Genomic DNA, 27940 nt, shown 5'->3' with positions numbered 1-27940 from the left:
TTGATGGGCCCTAACGGCGCCTGTATGGGCGGGCATCTCTAAGCTAAAGTGCCTGCAATTAAGCCGAAGTTCACCGGTGCCAGTACTTTGGTCGCCCGCACGCAGCACCTATCCGTAGGCGTTCTAAGTACAGCTGGCGCCCGCCGAGTCCCTCGTCCTTGTAGGCAGTTGCCCGTATCGCCCAAACCTTCCCTATTGTCTAGGCACGCTAGGTTCCTTGTATCGGGCTATCTAATAGGTCCCTGCTCCCTCCCACCCTGCGCACTATCACCACCACTGCAGAACTCCACCTCAATCCACTCTGCGCGTCACGCGTTGCCCTTGCGTGTTAGTTTTGTTGAGGGAGGCTTCATACCATTGACTTTGTCACGCTTGATTCACTCTGCGCAAGTGCGCATCTGCTCGTTTCAGTTGTCTAGCCTTCTCTTCATTCATATTCTGCATTTCCATTAACGCGCCGATTTGTCTGGGTGCCTTCTCGAGCCCCAGCAACGAGCGCTACCAGTAAACCCCCACCAGCGCAAACTCATGGAGCTCGCCGACAGTTCACCGAGTGGCTCGCCAGAATCTCGTCGCAGGTCAGGCAGAGTGGTGCGCAAACCAGCAATCTACTCCCAAGAACAACGCGACAACAGTCTGCCCCCAATCGGTATCGGTAAAAGAAAAAGAGGAGCGAACCCGATCGATGGAGATGAAGAGGACAGCGAGCCAGACGAAGAAGATGAGGAAGAGGATGACGAGGACGAATCGGACGAAAGTGAGCCGGACGAGGAGGAGCTGAAAGACCAACGACGAGCGCAGAGATCAAAAGCAGCAGCGACAAAACATGCAACGAAGCGCGCAAAGACTACCAGCACAACTCTGGCGATTCGGTCAGCCAATATTCAGAGCAAGCCTGCAGCGAGAAGCTCAAAATCAGGCAAAGCCCGCGCTCGACCCAGCCAGGCGCATCAAGAGGGACTCTATGCGGACATGTTCGGCCGGGGATGCTCGCCCGAAGATGCTGCTTCTTCGTGGTTTGAAGAGGTGCGGAAAGATAGCGTCGGAGCGTTGCGAGACCTGGTTAACTTTGTCCTCCAATGTATCGGTTGTGATTCCAAAGTCGAGCAACAGGATATTGAAGACCTGGACTCGGTTCCGAGCAAACTTGGCGACGTGATTCAAGAATACGAGCAGCAAAAGCCCGGGGACTACCCACTTATCTCAAAGCAGAAAAGTTATGTTGGATTTCAGAATGTGCTGGAGGAATTCTTCAGAGCCATCATCAAGGTCCTCCATATGTCCTCGGCCTTCTATGATCAACCTGAAATATACGACAACATTCACGTCTGGGTTGCGACAATGTCAGGTGCAAGCTACAAATCATTTCGGCACACTGCAACGATAATATCCTTGGCTATGAGCACCGCTCTTTGTGAAATTGCAAAGGAGTTGCAGGATACCATGGCAACATTGAAGGCCCAATTAGATGCCGAAAAAAAGAAGAAACGCCCCAACAAGGCCCGAATCAAGAGCATCGAAGAGAGTCAGAGATCTGCTGAGGGTAAGCTTGAAGCTATCGATACTCAGTTGCGAGACGCCTTTGAGACGGTTTACGTGCATCGATATCGAGATGTTGAAGAGAGGATCCGCGCTCCCTGTGTTACCGCGCTGGGCAATTGGATTGTACTCTACCGCAAGATGTTTTTAGAAGGTCAATACCTTCGATATCTCGGCTGGGTCTTGAATGATACGAGTGCGCATACCAGACTAGAGGACATCAAGCAACTGAAGAGATTGTTCAGTAACAAGAACAACATTGCCGCACTGAGAGCTTTCACCGATCGATTTCGGTCGAGATTGGTGGAAATGGGCGCAAGGGATGCCGACATCAACGTAAGGGTGGAGGCTATTGAGCTCCTTGATCGACTTCGGGATGCAGAGCTCTTGGACCCTGATGATGTCGACACCATCGGACGATTGATCTTCGACAGCGAACCTCGAATCAGAAAAGCAGTGGCCAAGTTCTTTGTGTCCAGCATTGAAGACCTCTATCGATACAAAATTGAGGAGTTCGAAGAGGCTCAATACGAGGCTGCCCTTCCGGACGCGAATAATGTGGAAGACTTCATGGTTCCTACTAAATCTTGGATCAAGTACAAGTCTTTGGGCTTGACCCTTGCTGGATACGACAATGATGAAGAATCCTTAGATGGGACGACGACTCAATCTTTACCGGTGACCTCAATTTCAGAGTCGCGGTACACTCTTGCTACCCAGTCGATCTTCCCTCACATGGCCGAATTGCAGCAGTGGGAACACTTGGCTGGCTACCTCCTGTTTGACCACACTTCCATCCCCTCACAAGGCGAGGTAGATGATATTGATTTCCAGGTTCAAAATGCATACAAGCTGGGTGCGGGCGAAGATATTATTCTGCTGCATGTCTTACATGCGGCGGTCAAATCATACCTACAATCCATACTAGACCCGTCGACCGGACGCAAAACCAATGCCACAAAAGATCAGATACGACAAAAACAAGAATTAGCAGCGCAGAATCTTACCACCGTGCTGCCTCAATTGTCGAACAAGTTCGGCAGCACGCCGCAAGCCGCGTCATCCATCCTTCTCATCGAACAGCTTCTGGATATTGGGCTGATCAACGAGCTGCAGAGCGGCGAGGCAAACTATTCTGCCATCCTAGACGACATCGCCAAGCAAATCATGTCGCATTCGAACAGACGAGTTCTCGGAGCGGCCTGCGCGGCTCTCCGGAATGCTCTCAGCTACGAACCAAGTAGGGAGGCCGCACTTGCGAAAATCCAGGAGATTTGGACCGAGTCTATCGCGATGCTGGTAGATCTTCTTCAAGGTGAAGCAGCGTGGACACGGGGTACGCTCGATAAACCGTCACTCACTGAGGTTGCGAACATTATTATTCGTCTCGCTGAGCTCGCAGGTGTGAATGACTGCAGCTATGTGATTGAAAGCAGACTAGGTACTGGTACGTCCAGGAAACGAAAAGGAAATACAAACAACCCGCGGACTCTGCTGGACCTGTTATTACAACTCTTACAGCGAGGCGTACCTGACCAGGACACGGCTGCATTTGCGGAGCTTGAAGATGAACTATGCCGCGCTGTCATCGAACTGTTTTCGCGCTATTTCCGCTGGAAAGTAGTCGTGTGGAAAACCGCAGTCGAAGCCAACGACGAAGCACAGTTGTCGACTACGTCATTGTCAGAGTTCGCTACGACAAAGACCGAGTTCGTGGCTAACATCGCCCCAGTGATACAGATGCGCAAGCATCTTGATCCAGTGCGGTACCAAGCCATTCTGAGTGTGCTGGAACTCTTCACCCTTTGCGCCATAACAAGAAGTTTGAGGCCAGACAAAGGCGACTTGGATGATGACATAAAGCAGAATCTGCGTGGGTTGATCACGTACATTCCAGATGATATCGTCCAGGAAGTCATGATCACGTTCGAAAAGATGGAGCAGTCGTTCGCAAAGAAGACGCATCGTAAGATTGAGTCGAGTGGAAAACTAAAGCCGGGAGGTTTAGGTGGCAGAAACGAGGAAGACGAAGACGATGTTGAAAAGCCACCCGAGGATTCGGACGAGGAGCGAGACAATTCAGATACCGAAGCCGACGAGGACGAAGTGGGTGAAGACGACGAAGGGCAGGGGAGCAGGAGCGCAAAGAAACAAGCAGCCCTCCTGCTAGAAAACAGCTTCTGCCAACTGACGAGTAAATTGATTTTTGCTCTTGTGGGTGGCGTGATTCAGGATGAAAAGGCTGTCAGAGAACGCCTCCTGCTAAATCGTACGAAGCTGGGCAAGAACTATTCCACGATATTGGGATATCTGGATGAGAAGAAGAAGCTGGCGAAGGGGAAAGGAGGAAAGGCCGTTTCGGAAAAGGGGAAGGACAAGAAAGGGATGGGGGAGAAAGAAAAGGCCGGCAAGAAAGCAATCTCGGAGGAGATGGTGCTGGAGGACGATGATATTGAGGATCCTGATGTCCAGCCGGAGGAGGATCAGGATGAAGACGAGGCACAACGACAGCGCGAATTGCTGGAAGACGAGGTGGACGATCACGGTAGTGGAGATGATGACGACGGTGCTGGAAAGAAGCAAGGAGGTCAACCGGCCGAGGGGAATGAGGACGACGACGACAATATCATGGGCGACTGATGGGGATATGTCTTCTCTACCTACCGTACCTGTCTAGGGCCATAGGAATCTGGGCAATGGTCGAAGATGTGGAAAGCCAGCACGAGCAGGGGATCTTGTGGACTGGTGGTTTACAGCAGAGAAACCAAGGGAGGGAGTGATATGAGCGTGTCACGTTTTTCATGTGTAATGATGGTGCTGCACTCATAGTACCTATGGGTCTAAATATTCTAAATCTCGGGGTCCAGAAAGGTGTTGACTGTACCGCATACTGGCGAGCTGGGGAAGGGGCGAACATGTCAATAGGTATGTACCTACTCGGTACATAGGTAATGAACTGGGATTCAGCATAAATCAATAAATAATACGTGCGATAAGCATATGATAAAGGGAACACTACATACTGTGTACTGAGTATATACTAAGTACTTACCTAGTGGGATATCTAGTACGGTACCCTGGTTGCTGGGGTACCTACTGTAGAAGGTACAAAGTAGATATCTGGAAGGTATTTAGGCACATAGGTCCTGGGTACTGTATCGATATTAGGAAGATTCGCAAGGCTGTCATCACTATCACAATGACTATGATCTGGGACGGGACAGGCTCAAACTGGTCATATAGGCTTCTTTTCACTTCTCTGCATTTCTGATGTTCTACTCTCTCTCCCCGCTTTCTCTGTGTATATGAATCTGGTGTGGGCCTTTCTGTCAACTGCATGCGCGAGATGGCTCACGGTCGTCAAGCCGTACGTCAACCACCAGCCACATCCCCCATACATACTATTCTCATCTCTCGGTCGAGGTCCATTGGAACGAAGCCTTTTGCACTCAGTCCATGCGTCTCGATAATTCCCCAGTTTGTCTCTCTGCACAGATCAAACCCCAGAGCAACCATCATCGTAAATATGCACTTTTCCAGTAATACTAGTACAGCATGTGAAATTCCCATATGCAAAAAGTCTTTCCGTCAATGCCTGCTTTTCATGTTGATGCTGACGTTTTCCCTAATCTCTTGTGACAGTGAATTTTTCGCTCTCGATTGTCTGTTCAATGCTTCGAGTGTTATACCTCATCGAAGTCTAGCTGCTTAAGATCTGCACCCTCGAGTAACAGAGGTGAGACCCAGGCTTCTGTGAGCGAGCGCGACTTTTACTCCGCCTTCCCGCGGCTTTTTGGTCTCCCACCACTTTTGACCCTCCGTGCCTCCGGCCGCTGGATATGGTGGCTTGGGATCCATTCCTCATTGTAGGACTTGCCAGTCGCAACAGCCGGGCCATCCGAATCCGATGTGACTCCGCTGTCAACCTTCTTGGTCACTTCGCTCCTCTTGCCGCCCTTAACGGCCTTGCGCTTCTTGGGAAAGTAAGGGACGATCCAGATGGTGTAGAAGAAGTAACCAACGCCAACGGCACAGGCGAGGAGGAAGAAGTACAGGAAGAGACTGGTCAACAAAAATTAGTAAAGATCTAACCAAAGCGTAAAAAGGGGGACTGCTCACAGTTGTGGATCGAAGATGCTCGCGTCCGGCTCGACCACAGTCACAGTGCCATTGAATGCCTGCAGAGTGTAGAACGCGTTCTGCGAACTAATCACGGCAGCCAAGTTGAGTCTTAGATCTTGTGGGTGGAGGTTCGTCTGGAAACGGTATGGCAGAACCTGCTTTTCTCCCGGCGGAATATCAACGGCATATTGAGCGGTGGTGAGGTTTCGAACAATGCGAGGATTCGTGCCGTCAAAGGTCCACAGACTCCCACCAACGAATTGAACCGTGACAGGCTCGGGCTCTTCGTTCAGAAAAGCGAGGCGCGATTCGTAGGGTTTGCCATTGGTGATCTTGATGCCGAAGATTTCCGCATCAGGGAAAGTTGCTTCGACCGAGACGGCAAGAGCGGGAGACTGAGAGGGATTTTCGATCTCCTCTTCCACTTCCTAAGAATAACGTGTTAGTAGTGGGTTCGTGATCAGGGCGCAGCTAGAAAGCGTACCACGTCTGCTTGGGCGAAGATGCCTGCAGCCTGGAAGCCAAAGACTAGGAGAGCGAGATCTAAGAAGCGACCCATTGTAGCGATATGCAGAGGGGAGTTTGTTCCAACAAGGGGTGGAAATGTGGTTGCAGAGACGGCCGGTGGCTAAGAAAAGAGACACAGTTGTATTTTTGCCATTGGGCTCAATCGGGGCAAAGTGAGCTTGTTCATCTTGTTCCTCTAGTGGCGGCTACACGCCAGTCGACAAGTCATGCAGCCGCCGCGCTAACTGACTAAACCTTCCTAAGCGCCTGGTCACGCCAAAAGCAGCTGCAGCACCCCTGTGGCCATTCAGGGCTCATGCCGCCGGCTTGGGGCAGCCTAGAGTGCCCACTCTTGCCCACTGCACATGCCCGCCATGTCCACCAACGCGTCGCCCCAGGAAAAAAAAGGTCGCCCATGCGCCTGTAGTGTCTGGTTTGACGGTTTGACGTGCGCCTCTTCGCATTTGGCCATGCAGGTTCTTTGCTTCGCATTCACCGCCAACAAACACAACAGCACAAGTCGCACGACTTAAAACTCCCTCTCCTTCTCACCTCTTTCTCTCCTTCAATCCTCTCGTCCCACCTCACATTTACACCACACTGACCCCCCAACCATTTTGGTCCAAAACGTTTCCGACTCCCACTCAAATGCCCGACATGGCGCGTTACGATCCGTTTTCACCGACCTTCGACCATCCCCTGCTCAATTCCAGCCCAGATTACAGCTCCCGGAATGGTTCGTTAAGATCTAGTCGTCCCATTGGCGATATGAGTAGTGCTGTCACAAACCCGTTGTCCTTCCGCGAACGAAATAAACGACTACGAAGCTTTGAAGAGGAGAGAAACCAGTTGATTGAGGTATACACACCCACACACCTAGGAACCACATATGCAGTCGTGGCTAATGACAAATATTAGGAACTTTTGTATCAGCTTGACAGTACTCAGATTCAGCTCGATCGATTGCAGCTTGAGACCAGCAGAGAAGCCCAATATAACAGAGAGGGCCACCAGCGAGAAACCACCCTTCGCGAACAGCTGATGCAGGTCAAGGCAATTATGGTGCGGTGCCCAATACCAAGCCGTGGACTTTGGTGACTGACTCTTCTTTCAGGATCGTAACCCTTTCATCACGGTCCTCCTCGATGGCGATAGTATGGTTTTCAAAAAAGAGTTATTGTCTCAAGGAGAAAAGGGCGGCAAAGAGGCGGCAAACATGATTTTTGAAGCCACGACGGCATTCGCTGCAGAGCATCTACACCATCTCGACTCTCCAAAGATCCTGGTACGAATTTATGCCAATGTTAAAACATTGTCCGAGACCTTGACCAAGTTGAAAATCATCGAACGCCCATCCTTACTGGACGACTTTGTGCGCGGCATGAACAGCACTCAATTGTCCTTTGACTTTATCGACGCTGGAACTCGAATCGACAGCACCAAAGAGAAGGTTCTGGACCAGTTCAGGACCAACCTCTATGATTGCCATTGTCACCAAGTCATTCTTGGATGCTCCGGTGACAGCCGTTATACGAAGGTACTTGAAGACACGATAAAAGACGCCACTGTACTTAGTCATATCACCTTGCTGGAGGGCATCCCGTTTGAAAAGGAAATTGCTACTCTGAGGGACAACTTCAAGACTACGAAATTCGACAATGTCTTCCGCGTCACAAAGCTAGCTGTCACAGGCGGGATAGCCAAAGGACCACTACAAGCAGTCACGGCAACACTACCGGCTCTTTCGCGTGTCGAGTCGAATGGTACGAACGGATCTACCTCAAGTTCAAGCACACCCGCCTTGACGTGGGCCTCGCTGACCGCCCAACCTTCGGCGCCGGTTTCCAAAGCGCCCAGCACCACCCGGACCTCGACTCCAACTTCGATGAAAAGTCCTGACGCTGTTGTCGCAAAGCCTGTGGCCAAGACGATTGAGAGAAACCGGCATGGCCAGCGTATCGACAAAGTCGATTCCTCGATCCCCAATCACGAAATCCAGCGGATTAAAAAGCTTAAGCTTTGCAACATATTCTACCTGCAGGGTGCCTCGTATTGCACCACTAACAACTGTTCCCACTCCCACACTTATCCCCTATCCAAGGGCGAGCGTAACGTGTTGCGAGAAGTCGCCCGCATGACTCCTTGTTATTACAAGTTGGACTGCACCGACCCTGAGTGCATCTACGGACACCGATGTCCTCAGAACAAGCCAGACGATTCGGGCTGCTGGTACGGCGAGGACTGTCGGTTCTTTGGCTGGGGCCACGGGATCGACACCAGGGTGGTTAAGACAACCAAGGTCTGACCTTTGAGCTTTGAGCAGGCCGGATGAAGGAGAGATACGTTGATGGTGGTGGTGGTGACGCTGTTGGATGGGTAGGTGTAGTAGGTATTTACGACTCTGAAACTTTGAACTCGCCGCGCGCGCATCTGTGTACGTGCTCGCGTCGAAAAAGGAACGACCCGCACTTTTTGTTTCAATATAATCAAATCAAATCTTACGTGTCTCGCTTTGTAAAAGGCTGGCAGCCTTATCAGGATCGTCGTTGAGAGAGAGAAATAGAGATACCCACTGGTCCTGAATCAATGTCGTTCCTTGCGTCTTTTCACTCTCTGTGTTTCATTCAGCCTCGGCCGCTTGTCTACTGTATCTCTGCTGTTCACCGACTGGGTAGACTGAGCGAGTGGATTGACGTAAGCTCCCTTCTGGACCATCGCTTCTTCAGAGGATCAAGGAGAGACATGGTACTTGTATTTGGCTATTGCTGGTATGCTCTCTAATGGGCTATCGGGTCTGTCAGTCGTTTTACATGTCATCCTTCGTCGGTCCTTCTGTCTTCTATCTTCCAACTTCCTCTCCATCTTGTCATTCTGGCCCTTATCGTCAACTCCCAGTGCTCCATCCTGTTTCGCCCACCATCCGTCTCAACCTTATGCTTCGTCTTCAGGAGCCAGCGTTACAAGATCTCTGAGATCCTCATTGTCACCCTCGTCGGGATCGGGATTGGACATATCTGCGTTCGTCGCCTTGTCCAATTCTTTCCTCGTAGACTCCCGTCTCACAATGTGCGGCTGGAAGCGGGAAGTCTCCTGCACTCGTAGAAGCAGACGACCTTCAGCTTTCTCCTTAACAAATAATGTTCCTTTGGTTGCAGCCCCGGTCCGCCTTCTTTTGAGCAAAAGTGTGCTCTTGGCCACAGACTGCTTGAACCGCAGATTCTGTTTCAAGTAGACACTGGGGACCCTGTATCCTTCCATGGTCTCGACCCAGACTTGGCCCTCGAACAGATCAGTTAGAGCGTTCCATGGCCCCCAAGCTTCCCCCTGCGAGCCATCCGGTTCGCGGTAACGTAAGAAAGCGCCATCCTGGTCTGGCATTTCCCGGTATGGATATCTCAGCGTCTTGACGGTTGGTATCACGGCCAGTTCATTGAAGGCGGAAAACATGGCGCCTTCTGAGGCTCCACGACGTCGTGTAAAGAATGAGAGTCGCGGCGGTTCCTGACATCTACCATTGTAAATGGCAGATTGGGCCGTCTGGACCAGCACCAGCAGACAGTCATTTGCCAGGCCTTCAGAGCGCCCAAGTGTTAGATATTCGCGAAAATCAATGCCTTCAACATCAGAATTCACAGTATTGATAAGTACAGTGCATTCCATTATACCCCGCCTAGACGCGTCTTTTGGGTCGTGAAAGTGTTCGAAGTAGCACCTTTGAAAAAGCTGTCCACAGAGTCTGGGAAGCCTAAGACGCAAGTTGAATAACGACGGCATGCGTTCCCTCAACAAAGGACAGAAATGCGGCTGGAGTGGTGGGCAATATTGAAAGCAGGCATCGATAGTATCGATTTCCAAGTGTTTTACCGAATTTGGCAAGGCGTTGAGGATATATGGAATTGCACTGTGCACAGCTCTGCATCTGGTCTTATTCTGTGGTGGATAGGTCGGGATCACCAGACTGAAACTCTCCAGCTGTACCATGTCCTGCACGATCCGAGGTATGGTGTGAATCGCTGTCCACGCATCGTCGTTGAGCTGCAAGTCGATGGATGCTACATTGAGAGCCTCGTGGCATGGTTCCGCATATTTGAGGTCGTTGCAGGAAATATTGATAGAGAGCGTCCGAGTCAGCATCCGGCCGGAAGGCGAGGACTCTGCCAACTTTGCGAGCTTGAATTCTGTAACCGAGATGTCGGTATAGAGCACCTCGGAACCTATTTGACGCCAGAGCTTGCAGACACCGAGCGTCTGGGGCAAAGTTGGGGAGGGGTTCGCGCAATGGTCAGCCTTGAGGCAACGAAACACCTGGCGCATCAATTCCGCAGGGAGGGTGTGGGCCATGGCGCAAGTCGCGGTGAGGGACAAACGAGGGATATTTGATGAAAATATTGTATCTGAGAATACAACGTCTATCGCTGCGACGTGAAATTGGGTGTAAAGGCAAAGAGGGATGCTGAAAAAGACATGTAGAAGAGTCGCAGATGACGGGCCGAGCACTTTCCACTGATTGTTCGCCTGGCTGGTAGCAGAGGGAGGTGCGAGCCTGAAGTCAAGTCGAAATCGCCTCCGTTTCCATGTTGAAACATATTTACCTACCGTCGAAGGTGTGAATGGATTAGGTCGTTGTCTTCTCGGCTCCTAGAATCATCCTGGTGTCAGTTGTTGAGAGCGCTGGTCGACCCTGTAGTATACCTCACAACGTCGACCAGGCTACGTAACTTGTGTACGCCTCTTTCAAGCGGTCATAACATCTCGGCCGAGGCCTTTCTGATTGAAGTATATCCTCTCGGCCCTGTTTGAATGAGATCGTGTTCGGGGGGATGTTGCCAGGTGTATCAGTGGGTGCCAAGTCTGTACACTGCACCGTTACGTCCAGAGGCCGCGCACCTACAGCTCGTCTGGCACATATTGTCGAAGACACTCCTTCTATTTGAAGCCTCCTCCACCTCCCATTCGGGTGCTAGAAGTCGTTGTAGATCCTAGACTTCAGAAGGTAAGCAAGATCTCCCTTTTGGCTTTGGCCGCGGGTCGAGGAGCGTTTGCATCAACAGACCCTATCCTGGTACGAGCAGTCCTTTCATGGCAAGAATCCTTTTTGTTCTAGATCATACTCCAGCCTGATCTCGAGCATTCAGAGAGAAGGGCTGTGGAATCACGTTGGCTCCGTGGCGGCACTTCTGAACTATTGTGAGGCTGAACAGCGATGACTGAGTTAGAGGTCGTAGGAAAAGCGCTGGATTCTTGTCCTTGCGCCCGCTCCATAAGTTATCCGCAGACAGGACAAGTCCATTTGCGCATACCAGGCGCGGCGGTAAACGGAAGTGGTGGTGAATTGGGGAGCTCTGCGAGGCAGTAGGACTCGTATCTATCAATGAAGTCGGCAAAATTATTTACAATATGTACGTGTCAAATGTCACCTGCACTAAGACTAGCAGTACCACACGGCGCCGGATCGCTTCGGGCCCTGACATTATTGGGGGCCCAGTGGAGAGTCTATCAGGCCTAGTGGGAGTTTAGGGAGAGGGGCGGGCGAGGCGGGTTTACTTGGTCCCAGTGCCCCTAGAATATGCCTAGCAGACCTTTGGTGAATCCGCCCCGGAAATAAAGGGGAGCTCCACCACGATTTGATCTTGAGGACAAGCAGATATGGATTCTTCCGGATGAGGCATTTTGTGCTTCTTGTCTTGAGGTGTGCAAATCGCCCATCCTCCATCGCTATTATCATTATCATTGATTACAGGTAGGTATTCTTGTACTCGGGTACACAGTTTCTATCGAAGTTTTATTCCTTGTTTTCCTCTTCCGTGGACGGGCTTCTAGGCCTCGCACTTGCCCTCCTCAAAGGCTTTGTGCTCCCTTTCAATCTCAATCCTAACCCACACATAAGATACAGCTGCCCAAATGGCGATGTATGCAAAAAGAACACCCAACGAAAGTCCAAAGGCGTAGTGGAACTCCAGGGTCCAGATGACGGCGGACACGCAGCCGATGTACGTGCACACGCCCAGTAACCACCACCACGTCAGGTAGCGAAACAGGTTGCGAAAGGCTTTGTTGTTCTCGTATCGGTCGTTATAGCGGACGCGGAACTCCCGGTCCTGGAGGCCGTCGACGGCAATGAAATCTTCGGCGGCATAGTAAATGAACGGACGCAGCTTGGTACCTCGAGGCTGCGAGTTGATCCCAATGGGGATATTGATGGGGAGGATCTCGGTGAGGAGCATCAAGATGCCCAGAAATCCCATGATGAAGGTCGGAGAGTAGAGATAGAGATGGGGCAGAACCAAAGAGCTGCCGACCACGAAGGGGATCAGGGCCAGGATCATGGCGACCCCATACACCCACGACGTAGCATCCAGCTCCCATTTACTCCTCGACAATAGAGGTGCGCAATCTGCAGTGTGGACAAACAACCTGTAAACCCGTGCAATCAAGATCCAAAGTTCACCGACACCGAAGGAAATAATGGCGTATCCCAAAATGTTTTCGTCATATTCTGGTTTTGGAAGCGGACACTCTCCCGGCGTGCTGTTGAACTGCTCGCGGCATTCCCGCTCCCACCGGTGTTTGTGTGAGTTGTACCATGTATAGTAGATGATGCAAGGGACGACGATATCGAAGATCAAAATTGCCGGCAGCCCAAGCGTGATGCCCAAGTGCTGCATCGGGTGCGCCTCCTTTTGCATCATCCTCGTCTCTTTGCGCTTCAGGCGCGGGAGAGTGCGAGAGGATGAAGCATATGTAGTAGCTCTGTCGTGAAGTTCAGGTCGCGTCGGCCTGGCCGGCGTATCGCTGTCGGCGGCGGGTGGCAGCTCTAAGTCGGGTTTTTCTTCCAATCCAACGCTGGGATGTTCCAGGGTTGTACCGCTGTCTGGAGTATCGCTGGAATCTGGTTGTTCTGCGCGCTCCTGTTCTGCCAGAATTTCTTTCTCGGGATCAACTACTGGCAGCCCGTCATTGTTGTCGCGCCAACTCACGCCCCCCGTTGTGGGACGAGCGTCTGACTCCTCTTTCTCCATCGAGGCCTAAGGAGTAGTGTGATTTCGCTTTCGTTTCTTTTTGCTCGCTTCGACGCTTCGTATGTCCTCCTTCACCTGTACCCTAAAACACCCTCCTGATGATCGGAAAGACAGAGTACGCCTCGGACGGAGTAAGAGGGACACCCTCCATTTAAGAAGCACGTATCCCTGAATTGGGGAGCGGACATCGTACGTTGACTCAGCCAACGGCATTATATAAGTCATGGGATTTGCGGCAGAAAATTTGAGCCTTTGGCGCGGAACATCGGGCCCATGATCCACATCACACGCTTTCTATTCGTGCTGTTGGCCTCTGGTGTTCGACGACCCCCTGCAGATCTGTCCGCCGGGGCTTCCGCTTGGGATTCCCATCTTGCCCTTCTCTTGCCGGTAGCCAGTCCGCATCAACGTCATTGTTTACCCGTTCGAGACACACACTCCCAAAACGGCTTTGATTTCAGCCATACATCAAAGGATTAGGCATTGTGGTTGACTCACCGGGTGATGGGAGAGGACGCTGGTTGTGGGACAAGAGGAGGCAATTGAGCCAGGACGAGGCGTTGTGTCGACTAGGGCGTTTGTGGACTCGCCATTGTATATTAGTTTGTGCCATTATTGAGGAGCAGAGCCCCGTTTCAGTCTTGTAGTAACCAGCAGCTCTGGAGAGACGCAGGGACAAATTAGGAATGGACTCGAGTGTCCCTGAAAATTACCACTTTGCACCGATTCCTGGACATCTGTACGAGTACTGTAGACGCAGATAAAGTGTAGGTGATGATGTGCCCGAAGTTGTATCTTCTGCCTCTACCTTCCATGTTGAAAATCGACAGGATGAGCGGCCGCTGTGCCGGCGTCTGGGCATGAGTGTAGCCGATTCGTGTAGTAAGCCTTCATCAGCCCCTGGACCCTTCCAGGCGGAGCCCATGTCGGGGCAGGTGATTAGGTAAAGAAACTGGTCTGGGAGCTTGGAGCATGTCGGACAATCAACCGCTACCACCACATTCCGCACCACTACGTCATCGTCGTCGGCGCCGTCTCGGTTTATCCTTCGTCTGGATACGAGGCAGCGCAAGATGCGTGTCCCAATCTTTTGTGAAATTGCTCTCGTTCAGACTTCTAGGTATGAGTCTCTCTACATGACCGACTGCATCGTAGACAATATGGGGCGATAAAACGTTCCACTTCCATAAGTATCTCTTGAGTTGTCTCAGAGCTCTATGACAGCCCGCCTTAATCGCTGTGCTTTTCAGATGTCTGTGACTAACTCGGCACAGACCTCTTCTCTTAAGCTGAGGCTGTTGCTGTCAAGGTTGCAGACATCCTCTGGCTCTCTTTGTAATGTACCACCGCCAGAAGCATGACAATGACCTCCTCCATCAGCGCTTCGCTTCTCCAGCATGGAGCAAGCATTTCCAGGCTGCCACCCCGCTTCATACTCTTGTAGTTCGGCTTGTATCTGGCAATGGCCATGCCCTGACCGTCCAAGAGCACAATGTTCAAGTCGTCAAGCTTCGACCGGGGTTTCCAGGTCATCTTTTCCCCACCAAGCTCGGGGGACGCCCACCAGTGCTGGGTCGCCATGAACCCGGACGATTCCAGTGTGAGTGGCTGCCCACGGAATCTCAGGTCCATCCGCGTGGTCAATGAGTGGAAGTCGACGGTGGCCACTTCGGCGTTGGTGGTGTTGGAGTGTATCCTCATCTGCGGTTTCCGGTATCTTGCGTCCACCGTGTAAATGGCGGTTGTTTTGTCTCTGTCCAGAACATTGATTCTCGTATGTTGATTCCAATAATCCGCGTACTCGACGTACATGGTGCGAGATTCCGAGCCAGGCTGCGATTGGAAACTGTGGTCGTTGACATCCTCGTCTGGCGCAAGATCTGACCCCAGGCCATCCTGTTCCTGATGTCTCTTGAAAGGATTCTTCATTTTCGGTGTACTTGTATAACTATTTTCAAATTGATCCGCCAAAGTCAATGTCTTTGCATCTTGGGAGATAGGAAATAGGGTACTCGGGTAGTGGGATCCGGGCTTTTATGCTAGAGGGTGTCCGACGGCAAGGGAAGTTCACGTAGGGCCAGCAAGGCGAAGTATCATGGCTGTGAAAGAGTGATCGACCCAGTATGGTGGCAGCGTCGATGAAGATCTTGGAGAGGGACCCCAACGGGCCTTAAGTCTGGTGAACGTGCAACTACTGGAGTGGCGATTCGGCCAAGTTCAACGATCGTCCAAGCCTTGTAGACTCACGTTACGACGAAAATGCTCCGCCACACGATCTCCCAAATCTCGTATTCTTATCTGGAGCAGTGCCACAAGGACATTGCTAGGTACGGAAACCTGAGAAGCTTCGAGTGCGCAAATTCGCTGCTATGAATACTTTGGTACAGTACTGGGAAGCATCCGAGACAATGTGAGCAGAGATTACGAGACAGTGGGAAGACAATGAGCTGGAATATGTGACATGTTGCTAGGAAGCTCACTAAGTACCTATTCCTGACGCCACGGTGTTGGCTACGGCTCAATCTCATGCTGCCATGCTGTCTATGCTCACAACCACTCAAAGCCCATCATCTGGAGTCCAATATTTGTGCCAACGTTCGTCGGTTGTGCTCGCCTCAACATCTTTCTTGTCATAGAAGCGGAGATCAGTGCTCAAGCGGATGCGGCCAGTAGGGTCGTCGTTAGCAGCCGCGGTGTGAATGGTGTATGGCAGATGAAAGACTACATCACCTGCCTCGAAATCGGCAACAAGCCAATGGTACTTCGTCTTCCTGGCCAGGTGCTCATTGTCTTGTTGGAAAACCATTGGATTCAGCGACAGGACGCCAGTGGCAGACATATTGCGATTGAACGCTGATATCTTCTCCTCCACAGTGAAGTCTTTGGCGCGTACCTCAAAATCATCCTCAATGGCCTTGCCGAGATTGGTGCTGTCTTCGAGATAGACAAGCCCACCTCCTGTGGCAGTGATATCCCCGATGGGTACCCACGCCGTTAGGAAGAACGCGTGGCCTCCGCGAAGGAAGAGCTTATCGTAATGAACGCCAGTGCTTTGACCTCCCGGGATATTATGTCGAAGCATAGTTCTTTTGACGAGGACCTCCTCCTCCCAGTCCATGATATTGCGGACCATCGCGCGCAACTTCGGGTGCGCCACAAAGTCTAGGTACGGTTGTTGGACATGAGCTTTCACAAGCTGGTCCAATTCGTCGTGGCCTGCTGGACCTCCACCACCGATTCCATTGTGCAGCGAGATATCTTCGGCCATGTTGTAGATACCGTCGACTGGCTCTGTGTCAGGCTTCAGTAATCTCAAAGACTTGAATTGGCCAAAATAGTGTTCTCGCATCTTCAATACATCGTCGCGCGGTAGAAGTCCTTTCACAAAGACATACTCATCCTCAAACAAGCGACGACGGATCTCTTCGATCGGAGTTTCACTCGGGGTCTGGCGCAGCCAGCCCAGCATGGACTGGGGGATCGAGCCTTGGATGGCACCCACGGTAGGAGGAAGAGGTTTCGTAGCTGAGAGTGAAGTCACTGCCGCCATTGAGAGATACGCCGAGGGTTCAACTTGTGTTGAGCCGTGATTCTGGAGGAACATGGGTTCTCCGACACTGTAGGAAGTGCATCGCCATCTTATCACTCGGTGCACGCTGCGCAGTGCGTCACAGGCTTCACGGCACAGAAGCAGCGGGTCTTATACCATCCATTCATCATTGAGGTGGGCGAGGGACGACAGGGGAGGTTGGTTGGTCCAGGTTTAGGTTGAGGACTCGCACATTTAAATCCATACTACTCTCATACTCTCTGCGTGCCTAAGTGGCACTTGAGTGAGGGGGCAGAGAGGTGGCCTGTGGGTGCTTCCCCGAGAATCTAGACCTGCAAGTAATATAGAGGTTGGTCACTTGAGTTGGCCTAGGTGCACGACTTGTAGGCGGCTTAGCCTGGTGCCCCCTGGTTAAGCTTGGAACTCTAGTTAAGCTTAAGAGCAGCCCAGCGTACTCGTAGGTGCTTGGCCCTTTCATCGTGTCTTGCACGATTCACCCTCTGGTCTGGTCACAGCAGCTGCTGCTTTACTCGGGTACAAGGAAGCTGCCGCTTTACAAGCTGATAGAAAAATGAAGAACAGGCCACTGCCACCACTATTATCATGATCAACCACCAATTCTTCGGCTACTCCCTCGTCCAGTCACTTTCTATACGAGCGGGTAAAGAGTCTCGTGGACCCTGACACAGGCGGAGATCAACATGGGTGAGTCCCGATACCTATTCGTGGTCAAGGATCCCAAATCCCAGTCACTCTCCAGAAGCAGTGATCAGGAGAGACGATTGATCCACCGTCATGTCCAGATCGGCAGCATGCATCGCCGGCGACTGTCGCTTCATTCCAAAATCCACAAGAGTGAGCAATTGCCATTCATCCAAGTCAACCCGGGTATCAAAGCTGGGACCAGCAAGAGACCTGAGATACAAACCATTCCTCGTGTGCCTGCAGACGAATCGCACATCATCGACCCCTTTGTATCGACCGTGGTCAATGTGGATCGCAAGGCCCATACTCTGCTGCAGTATTTCGTCCATGTTTCTCATCCTAGGACGTGGCATTCGGAAGTGCAGAATGATCGCACCTATACCTTTCAGAAGGACGTCTTCCCATTGGTTAAGGGATGTCTTGAGAACGAGGTACATTTCTATACCTTGTTGGCTTCCATGGCCAGCCAAATGCAGTACTTTGAGCTGATGCACCGAGATGAGACCACGAGTCAAATGGCAACTAAAGCCATCGTCGCCATTCGACAGCATCTCAGGTCTTCGCCTCCAATTGACCAGAGGCTTATATTCGACATTCATCAAATGGCGGTGACAGATTTCTACCGATATGAACTTCAGTCGGCTCTCATCCATCTCACGGCAGTCAAAAGTCTTCTTTCGCATTTAGGGGGCATTGAACGAATTGACCCTTCACTGCGCGAATGGATCGTGATTGGGGATGGCTACCTAGCAGCGGAGCTCCTTCAGAAGCCAGTGTTTCCTGCTTCTTGCTTCGACCCGGGCGACCTAGAACTGGTCCACGAGGAAATTATCAGTGACCAGACTGATTCCACAGCGAAATGGTTTCAGGAACCACGCCACTTTAGGATTCTGCCAGCCCAAATGTATCAAGTGCTCCTGGATTTGGGTGCGGTGGTGAATGCCATGCAGCATCAATCTGGAACACAAGCTTCAAACCCAAATAATCCTGCTGGATCTAAGTCAACCCTTCATTGGCTCCTTCTCCGAACAAGTGCACTCAGGCACCGACTTCTGGAACTCGAGACTGATGATGGTAAAGTGGACGCGGTTAGGATTGTCTTGATCGCATGGCTATTCATGGTGATGACCGTGACGGGTCGCCGTCGAACATGCAGAGTCCTCGCCTCGAAACTGAAGTGTCGACTTGAAGCAATGAGAAGCGAGGATTGGGTTGGATATGGAGAGGTCCACCTGTGGGTGCTTCTTGTTGGCACCATGTGTTGTGATGGAAATACTCGAGGATGGTTTCTCACCGAGATCCAGAAGGCAGAGCATCCGGCTCACTGGGACTCGGGCAACGCGTACCGGGAAGACGAGCTTGTACAGTTGTGCAGCCGCTTTACCTACCTCGACACGTATCTGCACACCTTGTTGCAAACTCTCACCAGCGATTTGAACGCTTTAGGACCACTGTGAGGACTAGCATAGAATACAAGGGGTGATTTGCGACTGTTGACCTGATATATGAGTACCTCGTAGGTGACCCAAGGCTGCAGACACGTGATGGCCAAGCAACAAGAGCGTATGACGCGATGCTGCAGCTGCCCGCATCTCCTCGTGTCCGTCGTGTCCGTCTCCTTCTCCACCTCCACTCCGCCTACAAGTACAAAAGGTACTCGGCACCAAGACTCATCGGAAATCCTCAGAGACGCACATCCACGACTCGTGCAAGCTTACCTGCCATGGCTTCGACCGCTCTGGCCTTCACTACTCCTTCGACGCTTATGAAACACAGCAAACCTCGGACAATGAACCACTGACTTCTCCGAACAGACGATTCATTAATCAAACTGCGCCCTCTGCGCTGCCGTCCTTTCCCGGCCAAGCGCCCGATGCTCCCATTAAGCTTCCAACCTCCACATTGCGACCCCATCTCCATCCAGGTTCGACCGAGGTTATATGCCACGGAAATCGATGTGCGGCCTGGAAATCGTTGTGCGGCCTCCAGAATGCCTACAACGTCCCCAGCTTTCGGGGGCGGTCCTAAATGTCTATCTCCAGCCCGCCCACTTGCACGGCGCGGAGTCGGCTTTATGTTGGATGCCGCCCCCTTGACAATTGATATTCTTCCCAAGATTTCCTTCCCTCGACTCTATAGCTCTACAGTCGGCCTCTCTAGCTGATCTACTTGAACTCCAGAATCGGTGCCGCAAAAATGCCCTACGCGAGCCCTTACCCTCCCCTGGATATTCCAAAATGCAACATTCTCTCCTACGTCTTTCCCCCGGAGAAGACGCCATCCAACAAGCCACTATGGATGGATGCTGAGAATCCCTCCAACAGTCTCTCGCCGGCCCAGATGCTATCATGGGTCAAGAGATTTGCGGTTGGGCTGGACCGACTGGGCGTCAAACAGCAACAAGCAGTCATGGTCTTCACGCCGAACCATCTCTATGTCCCGATGGCGTATCTCGCCGCGGCTGGGTCCAAGCGGTTCTTTACTGGCGCCAATCCCATCTATACAGTCAATGAGGTCGCCCATCAGATGAAGGCAATTGAAGCGGCGATTGTGCTCATCCATCCGTCCTTGCTCGATACCGGTGTAGCTGCGGCCAAACAAGCCAATATTCCATCAGAGAGGCTTTTTCTCTTCTCTGACACTGAGTTCCCAGTCACGAAAGGTATCAAGGATTGGCGGTCTATGGTCGCTTCAGAATCGGAAGCTGAGTCTTGGAGATGGGATCCTCTTGAGGGGGAGGCTGCCCTGCAAACTGTTGCCGCCATCAATTTTTCGAGCGGGACCACTGGCCTGCCCAAGGGTGTGTGCATCACGCATCGTAACCTCATTTCGAACGCGGCGCAAACCATCTTCAACAAATACGAGGGCACTCAGTACTCTGAACAAAATCCCGGTCCTGAGCGCTGGCTTGCATTTCTTCCCTTGTATCACGCCTACTCGCAGCTGTGGACCATCAACATCGCATGCCGACTTCAAGTCCCCGTCTATGTCATGCCTAAGTTTGTGTACGAAGATTTCCTAAGGTACATTCAAAAATATCGAATCACAACACTCCAGCTGGTACCACCGGTACTTGTCATGTTGAGCAAACGACCTGAAACGGCCAAATACGACCTCAGCAGCCTCAAACAGTTTCTTTGCGGCGCGGCACCGCTCAAGAGTGATTTGCAAAATGAGATCATGACGAGATTTAATGTTGTCGTCGTTCAGGGCTGGGGTATGACCGAGACAACATGTGCCGGCATCATGATGCCAGGCATGACAAAAGATCTGACGGGCTCGATCGGATATCTGCTACCGAACACCGAGGCGAAGCTCATGGACGAGGAAGGAAACGAAGTGACGGCGGAAGGCGAACCAGGTGAGCTCTGGCTGAGGGGACCACAGATGCTACTTGGCTATTGGAGAAACGAACAAGCCACCAAAGAGAGTAAGACAGAGGACGGCTGGTTCAAGACTGGCGATGTGGCTGTCTGCAAGGACAAAAAGTGGTGGATCGTCGACAGGAAGAAGGAACTCATCAAGGTCAACGGCTTACAAGTGGCACCTGCTGAACTAGAGGCTGTCCTGCTCGAGCATGAAGATGTCGCCGATGCCGCCGCCGTGGGCATCACTGTCCACGGCGAAGAGCTACCACGAGCCTATGTGGTTCTACAAGAACGCGCCAAGGGCAAGACGACCGAGGAGGATATCAAGGCTTTTGTGGCAAGCAAAGTGGCTCGGCACAAACGATTGGCAGGTGGCGTCAAATTCATCGATGAAGTGCCCAAGTTGGCCAGCGGCAAGATTGTGCGCAAATTGATGAAGGAGTGGGCGAAGAGGGATGCTCAGGAGGTTGAAGGCACTGTGAAAGCAAGATTGTAGACAGGGTCTGTCTCTGGGCAACCAGTGCGTTTCCGGTCCAATACATCTACCAGCGATCGACCTGATATCGAGGAGAGGTCAACGCCACGGATCTCGGTTCAGTATCTGCAAGATGCACCCTGGACCTACTAAAAGCAATCCTTATTGCTATTGAAGCCAGACCGACCCCTATCAGCAGCGAAGAACCCTCAGAGCAACTTCAAATGGAACCTCGGATGGACTACCTTTGCCTGGTATGGAACGAAAGACCCAGATGGGTATATGGCATTGTACAGACGACAATAGATGGATACAGCGGTGGACGGAATGTTCAAAGAGACGGTGAGAGAATCTAGAGAGCCTTCAATATGGCGGTAGAAGCATCGAGCAATCGTATCAGGAAGCAGTTGCCGCACCTTTCTTCATCAACTCATGTCGAATCTTTCATTTTCATCTTCAGTCTCACTTCATCCTGTCTTCATCTTTCATCTTCGCTTTTTTCCCCTCTCTCCTCCTTCAACCTCTCGCGGACGAAGCGCGATCCTTGAATGCCGAACAACACAACTCTACTCTCTAACGTTCATCCCCCTTTCAATTTATCCTCGTCCTTATCATCACGTTCACCTCACCATTATCAGGCCGCGGTCAAACGACTTGCTCTCGAACAGATCTTCTCCTGCCATCGCTGACACACCTGTCTGTACCAAATTTGTCCGACGCGATGACGGGGTACTTGTACGACTGTCAACTCCGCGACGATGCCGTCCGCGTCCGTCGTCGTACCGGACATGAAAAGATCAATGTCTGCTTCAAGCGCACGGTCAGAGTTCCGGACAACTCTGACACATCTCAACTGCCTCCAGACCTGGGTAACTTTCCTCTCTACAAGGTTCAAGACTACGCGGATTCCCTTTCCCCTGAAATGGTCGCGAAAGGCGGAGTTTTCTTGCCCATGTACCGTATGTACTTTCCACTTGCGCCTCTATCAAAGCTGACTTGTCTCCCAGAACGCGAAGCAATGTGGATCAGCTTCACTGCCAACTCGCCCTTTGCCGTCAAGGTGTACGTCGGCTGCGTCAACGCCATCTCTGGAGAAACTGCTGCCGAAGACGCTTCTACCAAAGCACGTCGCCAGCTCCGAAGAGCTCAGGGAAAACTTATTCAGGATTATGTGACCGTCCCGGGTCAGCGCTGGCTGGACGGCATCGCGTCTGGCAATGGAGTAGTCAAGCAATTCGTGGCCACGCGACCAGGTGAGGGATATACGGTCGAAGCACAAGTCACTGGTCACGAAGTACACGGGGGGCTGCAAGTTGAGATCACTCCAGCGGTGGTGGGACCCTCTGGTAGCATTCGAGTGTCGGTTGCTCTTCTCACTGGCAAAAAGTACGACGTCTGCGTTCCCTTGGACTCAACATTCGGCTACCTTAAGAAAATGATGTACAAAATCATGGGCATGCCGACTGCGACTCAGAAACTTATCTATCGAGGTGCACAGATGTTAGATGGTAAGAATTCTCCGTCAGCTTGAATAAACCATGCTAACCACATCGAATACCCAGACCACCTGATCGCTTCTTCTGGGCTATGCGAATGGGTAAGCTCCAGTGACTTCTTTTCCAGCATTATCACTAATCGCTTTTCGTGCTGACTACCTGACAGGGGAGAGCAGTTGTTCTCATGGAGATATTGAGGGGAGGAGGCTGGGCAGAGCCTCCGACAGCGAAGCCAGAAACCAAAGAGATGGGCCTCGCTGCGGGCGGGAAGATCAAGCAAGTGATCGTATATGACGACCGGCCGGCAGAAATGTGGCACAAGACCGCCACCGTTGCCTTCAACGTCCAGATCCTGAACGCCAGCGCCTTTGAGAGTGTCACGGGTCTCCCACCCCCAGAAACGCCAATCACCATGGAAACCTACGCCGAGCTGGGCCTCCCGTTCTTCAAGCTGTACGAGGAGGATCTGGGGGATGTTGTCCACGGGCCACTCGACAATGTCAAGTCGATCGGGGAGATGGATGGCGTCGAAGACCCCAGCTTCGCCGTCCCGATCAAGCCGCTCAACGACGACCCAGACCTAGCGCGTGGCAAATCCAAGTCCAAGTCTCAGCAAGCCGACGCTGACGGGGTCAAGGCCGACGACGACATCTCTAATCCAGCAGGTCCGTTGAGCGACTTTCGTCCCCGCGCCGGACTATTGCGAGATTGCTGGGCGAGCCAGGGTCATGCATATTAAATCATGTACCAAACCCAAACCCAAATCTACATTGAGCACGATACGATATCCGGTCAAGAGTGTCCTGAGAACCATCAAATGAGGTCGTCATTGACGCAGACGTCCAACGATGCTGGGCATACGCGGTATCACATGCATGTGTACATGAAGGGGCTTGAAACTCGACAATAGCATCCCGGAGACTTTATTGGCCAACTGACAAACGGATCGATCAGACAATCAACCAATCAAGCAGAAAGCATGCAGGGAAATGAAAACAGCTGAACAGAATTCAAACATGATAATATCGTGCCCGACCCTGATTGTTTTCGGGCGACGTATCTACCCCAAAGTGGCTGTCGTCAGGGAACGGAGTGGGGTTGAGTGCGCTGGCTGCCTGAGAAGAAATTATGAAAAGGAGAAAAAAAAGAAATCACAAGAGAGCTCATTATGTCAGTCCATTCAACCAACAAGGAAGGATCTGTGCTGTGCTGTGCTGGGACATTGGAAGCTGCTACGGTACGGTACGGTATGATTCGATAATTGCTGGTCATCTGTCTGCTGGGGCATGGTCTCCTAAAGTCATCAACCGCGCTGGATGCTGGTTGCTGAATGCTGGTTGCTGCGTGATATTAAGGATTGACGCAATGTCAGGAGATGTCAGGCGGAGCATAGCAGAGCCTACAGAGCTGACCCGCCAACAGTCAATGATGAAAAAAAAAAGGCTTCCTCATCAAAGACCATATACATAGCTTGCTTGCAAGGGCGTACAGGCACGGACGAGATTTTAAAAGTCCAACTCGGCCTTCTGCTCTGCAGCCTTTATTCCACTTCGAGCCTCACTGACAGTATCGTCATCGTCGCCACCACTTATTTTCTTCTCCTTCGGTCTCCCCTTCCGATCCACCCTCTCGTCTCTGGGATCGAACCCGCCATTGCCCCAGAGGGCCCATTCGGGCGTCGCCTTGCAGTAATCCTCGGGCGTGAAGTCGGCGGAACTCTGCAGCAGGTCAAAGAACCTGTCGTAGTCGATGAGGGTGTGCCACTTGTCGCGGATGAGGAAGCGCTTGCTCGCAATCAGCACGCAGCAGCTGTGTGCATGTTCGGCGGCGATGCCGTACTCGAGTCCCCGTTTCGCGAGGGCCTTGTCCAGGGCCTCGACGAACGCGACCACTTCCTCGTAAAAGGGGACGTTCTGCATCGTCAAGCCCGCTCCGGCCGAGGAACTCGTGCCGCAGTACTGTCGGGGGAAAAGATATATTAGTATACCTCCAAAAGGGACAGAGCGGAAGACGCCACAAAGCTCGGTGCGCCTTGAAAGAAATTTGATGTGCAAGAGACAGACATCATGTCTGGAGAGGAAGAAACTTACTGTGACACCCTTGATCTCGACAAAGCAGGGTAGTCCCTTGGCCACCAAATGAGCATACCCCTCGACTTCATCCTCAATGTTGAACCCCTTGACGAGCGTAAGCCGAAACACGGTGCGCTGTACAAACCGCTTCTCCCGCAAAATGTCCAGACACGAATTGAACCGTTCCCAGAAATCCCGGTGCAGAGGCCTATCGATCTTGCGCAGACTGTCTTTGTTGCTGGCGTCGATGCTGACGTATAGTTGTGTCACACGGCGCAGGTCACGCAGTTGTTGCGGATGCTGGGCGTTGCAGACCAGGAAACTCGATATCTTCTCTCCATGTAGAAGGCCCACAAACTCATTGATGCGAGGGTAGAAGATTGGTTCGCCAACTAAGCTCAAAGCGCAGTGCCGAATACGCATGGCCTCTTCGAACCTCTCGGCGCGCACACCGGGAACGCCGCGCATCATCTTGATTTTCTTGTAATGGCCTTCCTTTGCACCGTCGAATATCAACTTGGGATCGTCGACCTGCCAGCGCCAAGTCGTCGACACCGGGTTGGTGCCGTGCCTCCAGCAAAAGACGCACTTGTTGCTGCATGATAGCGAGGGAGTAGTTTCCATGCACAGGTGGGACGCAATGCCGTAGAAAGAATTCTTGTAGCAGGATCCACGACCGCGGAGGGCAGATTTGGTCCAACGACAGATTTTCACGCCCGAGTGGGTGCCCACGATGGTGTAGCCCTGTTTTGTCAACGCTGCATGAGTGGGGGATTCCTTGGGAACCATGGCCTTGAGAGTTGTTGCTGGTGCTGGGCGAGAGCCGTAGGTGGTGAAGTCAATGGCGATGGGAGGCGCATAAGAATTAGCCTTCCCACCCACATCTTCGAGATCGGTGGTATTTGCAAGCTTTCGCCTCTTGTTGCGTCCAGAGTCGGGGAATTCATCTGTCTCTTCATCGCCATCCTCGGGCTCGTCCTCGTCACCGCTCTCCACGGGTTCCCCGCTGCCAGGAACGCCATCACCCAGCGCCCCCGTCTTGCTCACCTCCTTGAGGACGTTGCAGACGCCACCTACCCAGTCCTTCAGCGACTTGTCGACATTGCTTTTCACGTCACCGAGTCCCAAGGGGTACGCCCTCTTCCGACCGGTTAATTTGGCCATCCACTTGTCGACCTCTACAGCCTGTGAGCAAAAGCCCTTCTCTTCGGTGGGCCACCCTTCTTTGTCCCCAATCCCAAATATTGTATAGCCTGCCAATGTGGACAAGGGTGCAGTGTCAATGCGGAAGTCATTGTGCGTCTCGTCTAAATGGGCAAGGAATGTGTTCAGAATGGTGTCGATGTCGTAGGAAGGTATCAGGAGGAGGTAGAAGTACGAGACATCTGCACTCGGGACGGGAGTTTTGGGGCCTGAGATGAAGTAGTCGTCGAGGTCAACATATGAGAGATCGTATACTTGAGGCCTGAGGATCGCGGGGTAGGCGGTTGAGACTCCCTCAAGATCCGCCGCGACCTGCTTCGCGAGGCGTTCAGTAGTGCCAGTCAAGGACGAGAAGAAGATCAGTGGCTGCATGCGAGACGGCTCTCGTCGTCTTTGCAGCGCCGCCTGTCCTCTCGAACTCGCTGGCTTGCGGCCAGTCACCACACGGGCTGCAGCGGCCGGAGTTCGAGGTTTTCGAGCCTGGCCAGACGTGAGCGAAGGGCTGATTCTCGAAGGACTCTGGAGTCTTTGATCCTTTCCAATCTGGACGCGGGCACCGTCCTCTGGGGCGAGCCACGCTGCCTTCTCCAGGGTTGGGGAGCCGTGCTGTGCACTCTTGGAAGCATGTCTGCGTTGCACAACAACGGCGAGAACACAGAGCCCGACGAGGGTGGACACAACAGCACGGTTCTCATGCCAGTAATTCAAGAGGCGATCCAGCCAGTCAGCCAGGATGACTGGCGCGGCACCAGCTTCACCCAAATCCATGGTAACAAAAAATGTCTGGGGCAATTATTTGGACATTGGAAATTCCTGTAAGGCGCACACACACTACACACGACACAAGTGGGATGGCGCAGTCGGCGCTTCAGGGTTCCGAGTTCTGCGGGTTCCAGCTTGGAGGTTCCTTGGCGGGATCAAGTGTTCCATGGGACTCCCCTCCTCTCACGCGACCGCTTTTATACAGCACCGAACTAGATCAATAATAAGTTGTGTTACCGTTTTATGGTCCGCTCTGATTTGTCGACATCTCTGGAAGTTTCGGCCCATCCGAGCTTAGCGCCATGGCCTCAAACTACATAACGAGATAACTACCAAGCAGGGCAGGCTTGGACATGGCCTCCACGGATTCACATAGTCTTCCTCACAGACTCCCTCCTCCCAATGCAGCGCATGGAGCCCAAGCGAATCGTTTTTCGTGTTCATGAGGACTACTGGCTGGAAGAAGAAGCCATCATCGACCAATTTTTCCAACAATGTGGTATAGACCCTCAAGGCGACTTTTGCTCTCGTCTTATGGCCCCCAATGAGTCGGTCGAGATGCACATCATTTTCGACTTGTACTGCAAAGAACATCCCACAGTCGACCTTGGGGTGATCAAGTATGAAGTGTTCAAGGTGAAGAAAAGGGACAAGTTGTACGTTGTGCATGTGGATTTTTCCTTTCCCTTCCACCGAATTTCCCGAGAGCTGATGAATGAAACTTTGAACTTGTCAGCCTTTTCAAACAACTGAATGAATCTGCCTCCAACTACGCACGCCGGCGCTGCCATTATGTTCGCTGGGGCACTCACGGCTAAGCAGTATCTGAAGAGTCGGACGGTGTCCTTCGGCGACAAACCGGGCACTCGCCTCTTACATTGGTGTCTCGAGCATCAAGGGACAATGGCAAGTCCCTCAGCGTTCCACTGGGAGGGAGACAAACTCTTTGCCTTGGACGGGCCATTGCTCTCGCGCATCGGATACGGTTTCCGCGGATTATGTGTGGAGGATTCCTTCTGCACGACCGAAAGGTCATGCACGCAGTCTCGCACATGTTGGAAAGGATGTCTCTTGATAACTGAGGAGATTTGAGGGCATTTAACGGGAGAAGGTCTCTCTCTG

At 52.1% G+C, this 27940-nt stretch overlaps 11 protein-coding genes across 11 annotated transcripts; 5 read left to right on the top strand and 6 right to left on the bottom strand.

Moving 5' to 3' along the window:
• Positions 1–528: 528 nt before the first annotated feature.
• Positions 529–4179, top strand: AYO20_10935 (hypothetical protein; the record flags this gene model as incomplete). Its single annotated transcript, XM_022649191.1, has 1 exon — positions 529–4179. One exon carries the CDS (start codon positions 529–531, stop codon positions 4177–4179), a length of 3651 nt encoding a protein of 1216 aa, XP_022494855.1.
• A 1130-nt stretch (positions 4180–5309) lies between these two features.
• On the bottom strand, positions 5310–6220 carry AYO20_10934 (hypothetical protein; the record flags this gene model as incomplete). Its single annotated transcript, XM_022649190.1, has 3 exons — positions 5310–5601; positions 5659–6089; positions 6146–6220. 3 exons carry the CDS (start codon positions 6218–6220, stop codon positions 5310–5312), a joined length of 798 nt encoding a protein of 265 aa, XP_022494854.1.
• Positions 6221–6825: 605 nt separating this feature from the next.
• AYO20_10933 (hypothetical protein) lies at positions 6826–8473 on the top strand (the record flags this gene model as incomplete). The annotated part of the gene is made up of 3 exons (XM_022649189.1): positions 6826–7026; positions 7087–7230; positions 7283–8473. The coding sequence occupies 3 exons, from the start codon at positions 6826–6828 to the stop codon at positions 8471–8473; spliced, it is 1536 nt and encodes a 511-aa protein (XP_022494853.1).
• Positions 8474–9099: 626 nt separating this feature from the next.
• AYO20_10932 (hypothetical protein) lies at positions 9100–10509 on the bottom strand (the record flags this gene model as incomplete). The annotated part of the gene is made up of 1 exon (XM_022649188.1): positions 9100–10509. The coding sequence occupies one exon, from the start codon at positions 10507–10509 to the stop codon at positions 9100–9102; it is 1410 nt and encodes a 469-aa protein (XP_022494852.1).
• A 1475-nt stretch (positions 10510–11984) lies between these two features.
• AYO20_10931 (hypothetical protein) lies at positions 11985–13187 on the bottom strand (the record flags this gene model as incomplete). The annotated part of the gene is made up of 1 exon (XM_022649187.1): positions 11985–13187. One exon carries the CDS (start codon positions 13185–13187, stop codon positions 11985–11987), a length of 1203 nt encoding a protein of 400 aa, XP_022494851.1.
• Positions 13188–14471: 1284 nt separating this feature from the next.
• On the bottom strand, positions 14472–15116 carry AYO20_10930 (hypothetical protein; the record flags this gene model as incomplete). Its single annotated transcript, XM_022649186.1, has 1 exon — positions 14472–15116. One exon carries the CDS (start codon positions 15114–15116, stop codon positions 14472–14474), a length of 645 nt encoding a protein of 214 aa, XP_022494850.1.
• Positions 15117–15744: 628 nt separating this feature from the next.
• AYO20_10929 (hypothetical protein) lies at positions 15745–16791 on the bottom strand (the record flags this gene model as incomplete). Its single annotated transcript, XM_022649185.1, has 1 exon — positions 15745–16791. The coding sequence occupies one exon, from the start codon at positions 16789–16791 to the stop codon at positions 15745–15747; it is 1047 nt and encodes a 348-aa protein (XP_022494849.1).
• A 647-nt stretch (positions 16792–17438) lies between these two features.
• AYO20_10928 (hypothetical protein) lies at positions 17439–18899 on the top strand (the record flags this gene model as incomplete). The annotated part of the gene is made up of 1 exon (XM_022649184.1): positions 17439–18899. The coding sequence occupies one exon, from the start codon at positions 17439–17441 to the stop codon at positions 18897–18899; it is 1461 nt and encodes a 486-aa protein (XP_022494848.1).
• A 739-nt stretch (positions 18900–19638) lies between these two features.
• On the top strand, positions 19639–21306 carry AYO20_10927 (hypothetical protein; the record flags this gene model as incomplete). The annotated part of the gene is made up of 1 exon (XM_022649183.1): positions 19639–21306. The coding sequence occupies one exon, from the start codon at positions 19639–19641 to the stop codon at positions 21304–21306; it is 1668 nt and encodes a 555-aa protein (XP_022494847.1).
• A 700-nt stretch (positions 21307–22006) lies between these two features.
• Positions 22007–23520, top strand: AYO20_10926 (hypothetical protein; the record flags this gene model as incomplete). Its single annotated transcript, XM_022649182.1, has 4 exons — positions 22007–22244; positions 22293–22793; positions 22848–22882; positions 22948–23520. 4 exons carry the CDS (start codon positions 22007–22009, stop codon positions 23518–23520), a joined length of 1347 nt encoding a protein of 448 aa, XP_022494846.1.
• A 766-nt stretch (positions 23521–24286) lies between these two features.
• On the bottom strand, positions 24287–26824 carry AYO20_10925 (hypothetical protein; the record flags this gene model as incomplete). The annotated part of the gene is made up of 2 exons (XM_022649181.1): positions 24287–24739; positions 24872–26824. The coding sequence occupies 2 exons, from the start codon at positions 26822–26824 to the stop codon at positions 24287–24289; spliced, it is 2406 nt and encodes an 801-aa protein (XP_022494845.1).
• Positions 26825–27940: the final 1116 nt, after the last annotated feature.

Source organism: Fonsecaea nubica (genome assembly GCF_001646965.1).
Source record: "Fonsecaea nubica strain CBS 269.64 chromosome Unknown Scaff126, whole genome shotgun sequence".
Classification (NCBI taxonomy): Eukaryota; Fungi; Ascomycota; class Eurotiomycetes; order Chaetothyriales; family Herpotrichiellaceae; genus Fonsecaea; species Fonsecaea nubica.
The sequence above is the reverse complement of the archived record's forward strand: the minus strand, read 5'-3'. Positions and strand labels throughout refer to the sequence as shown.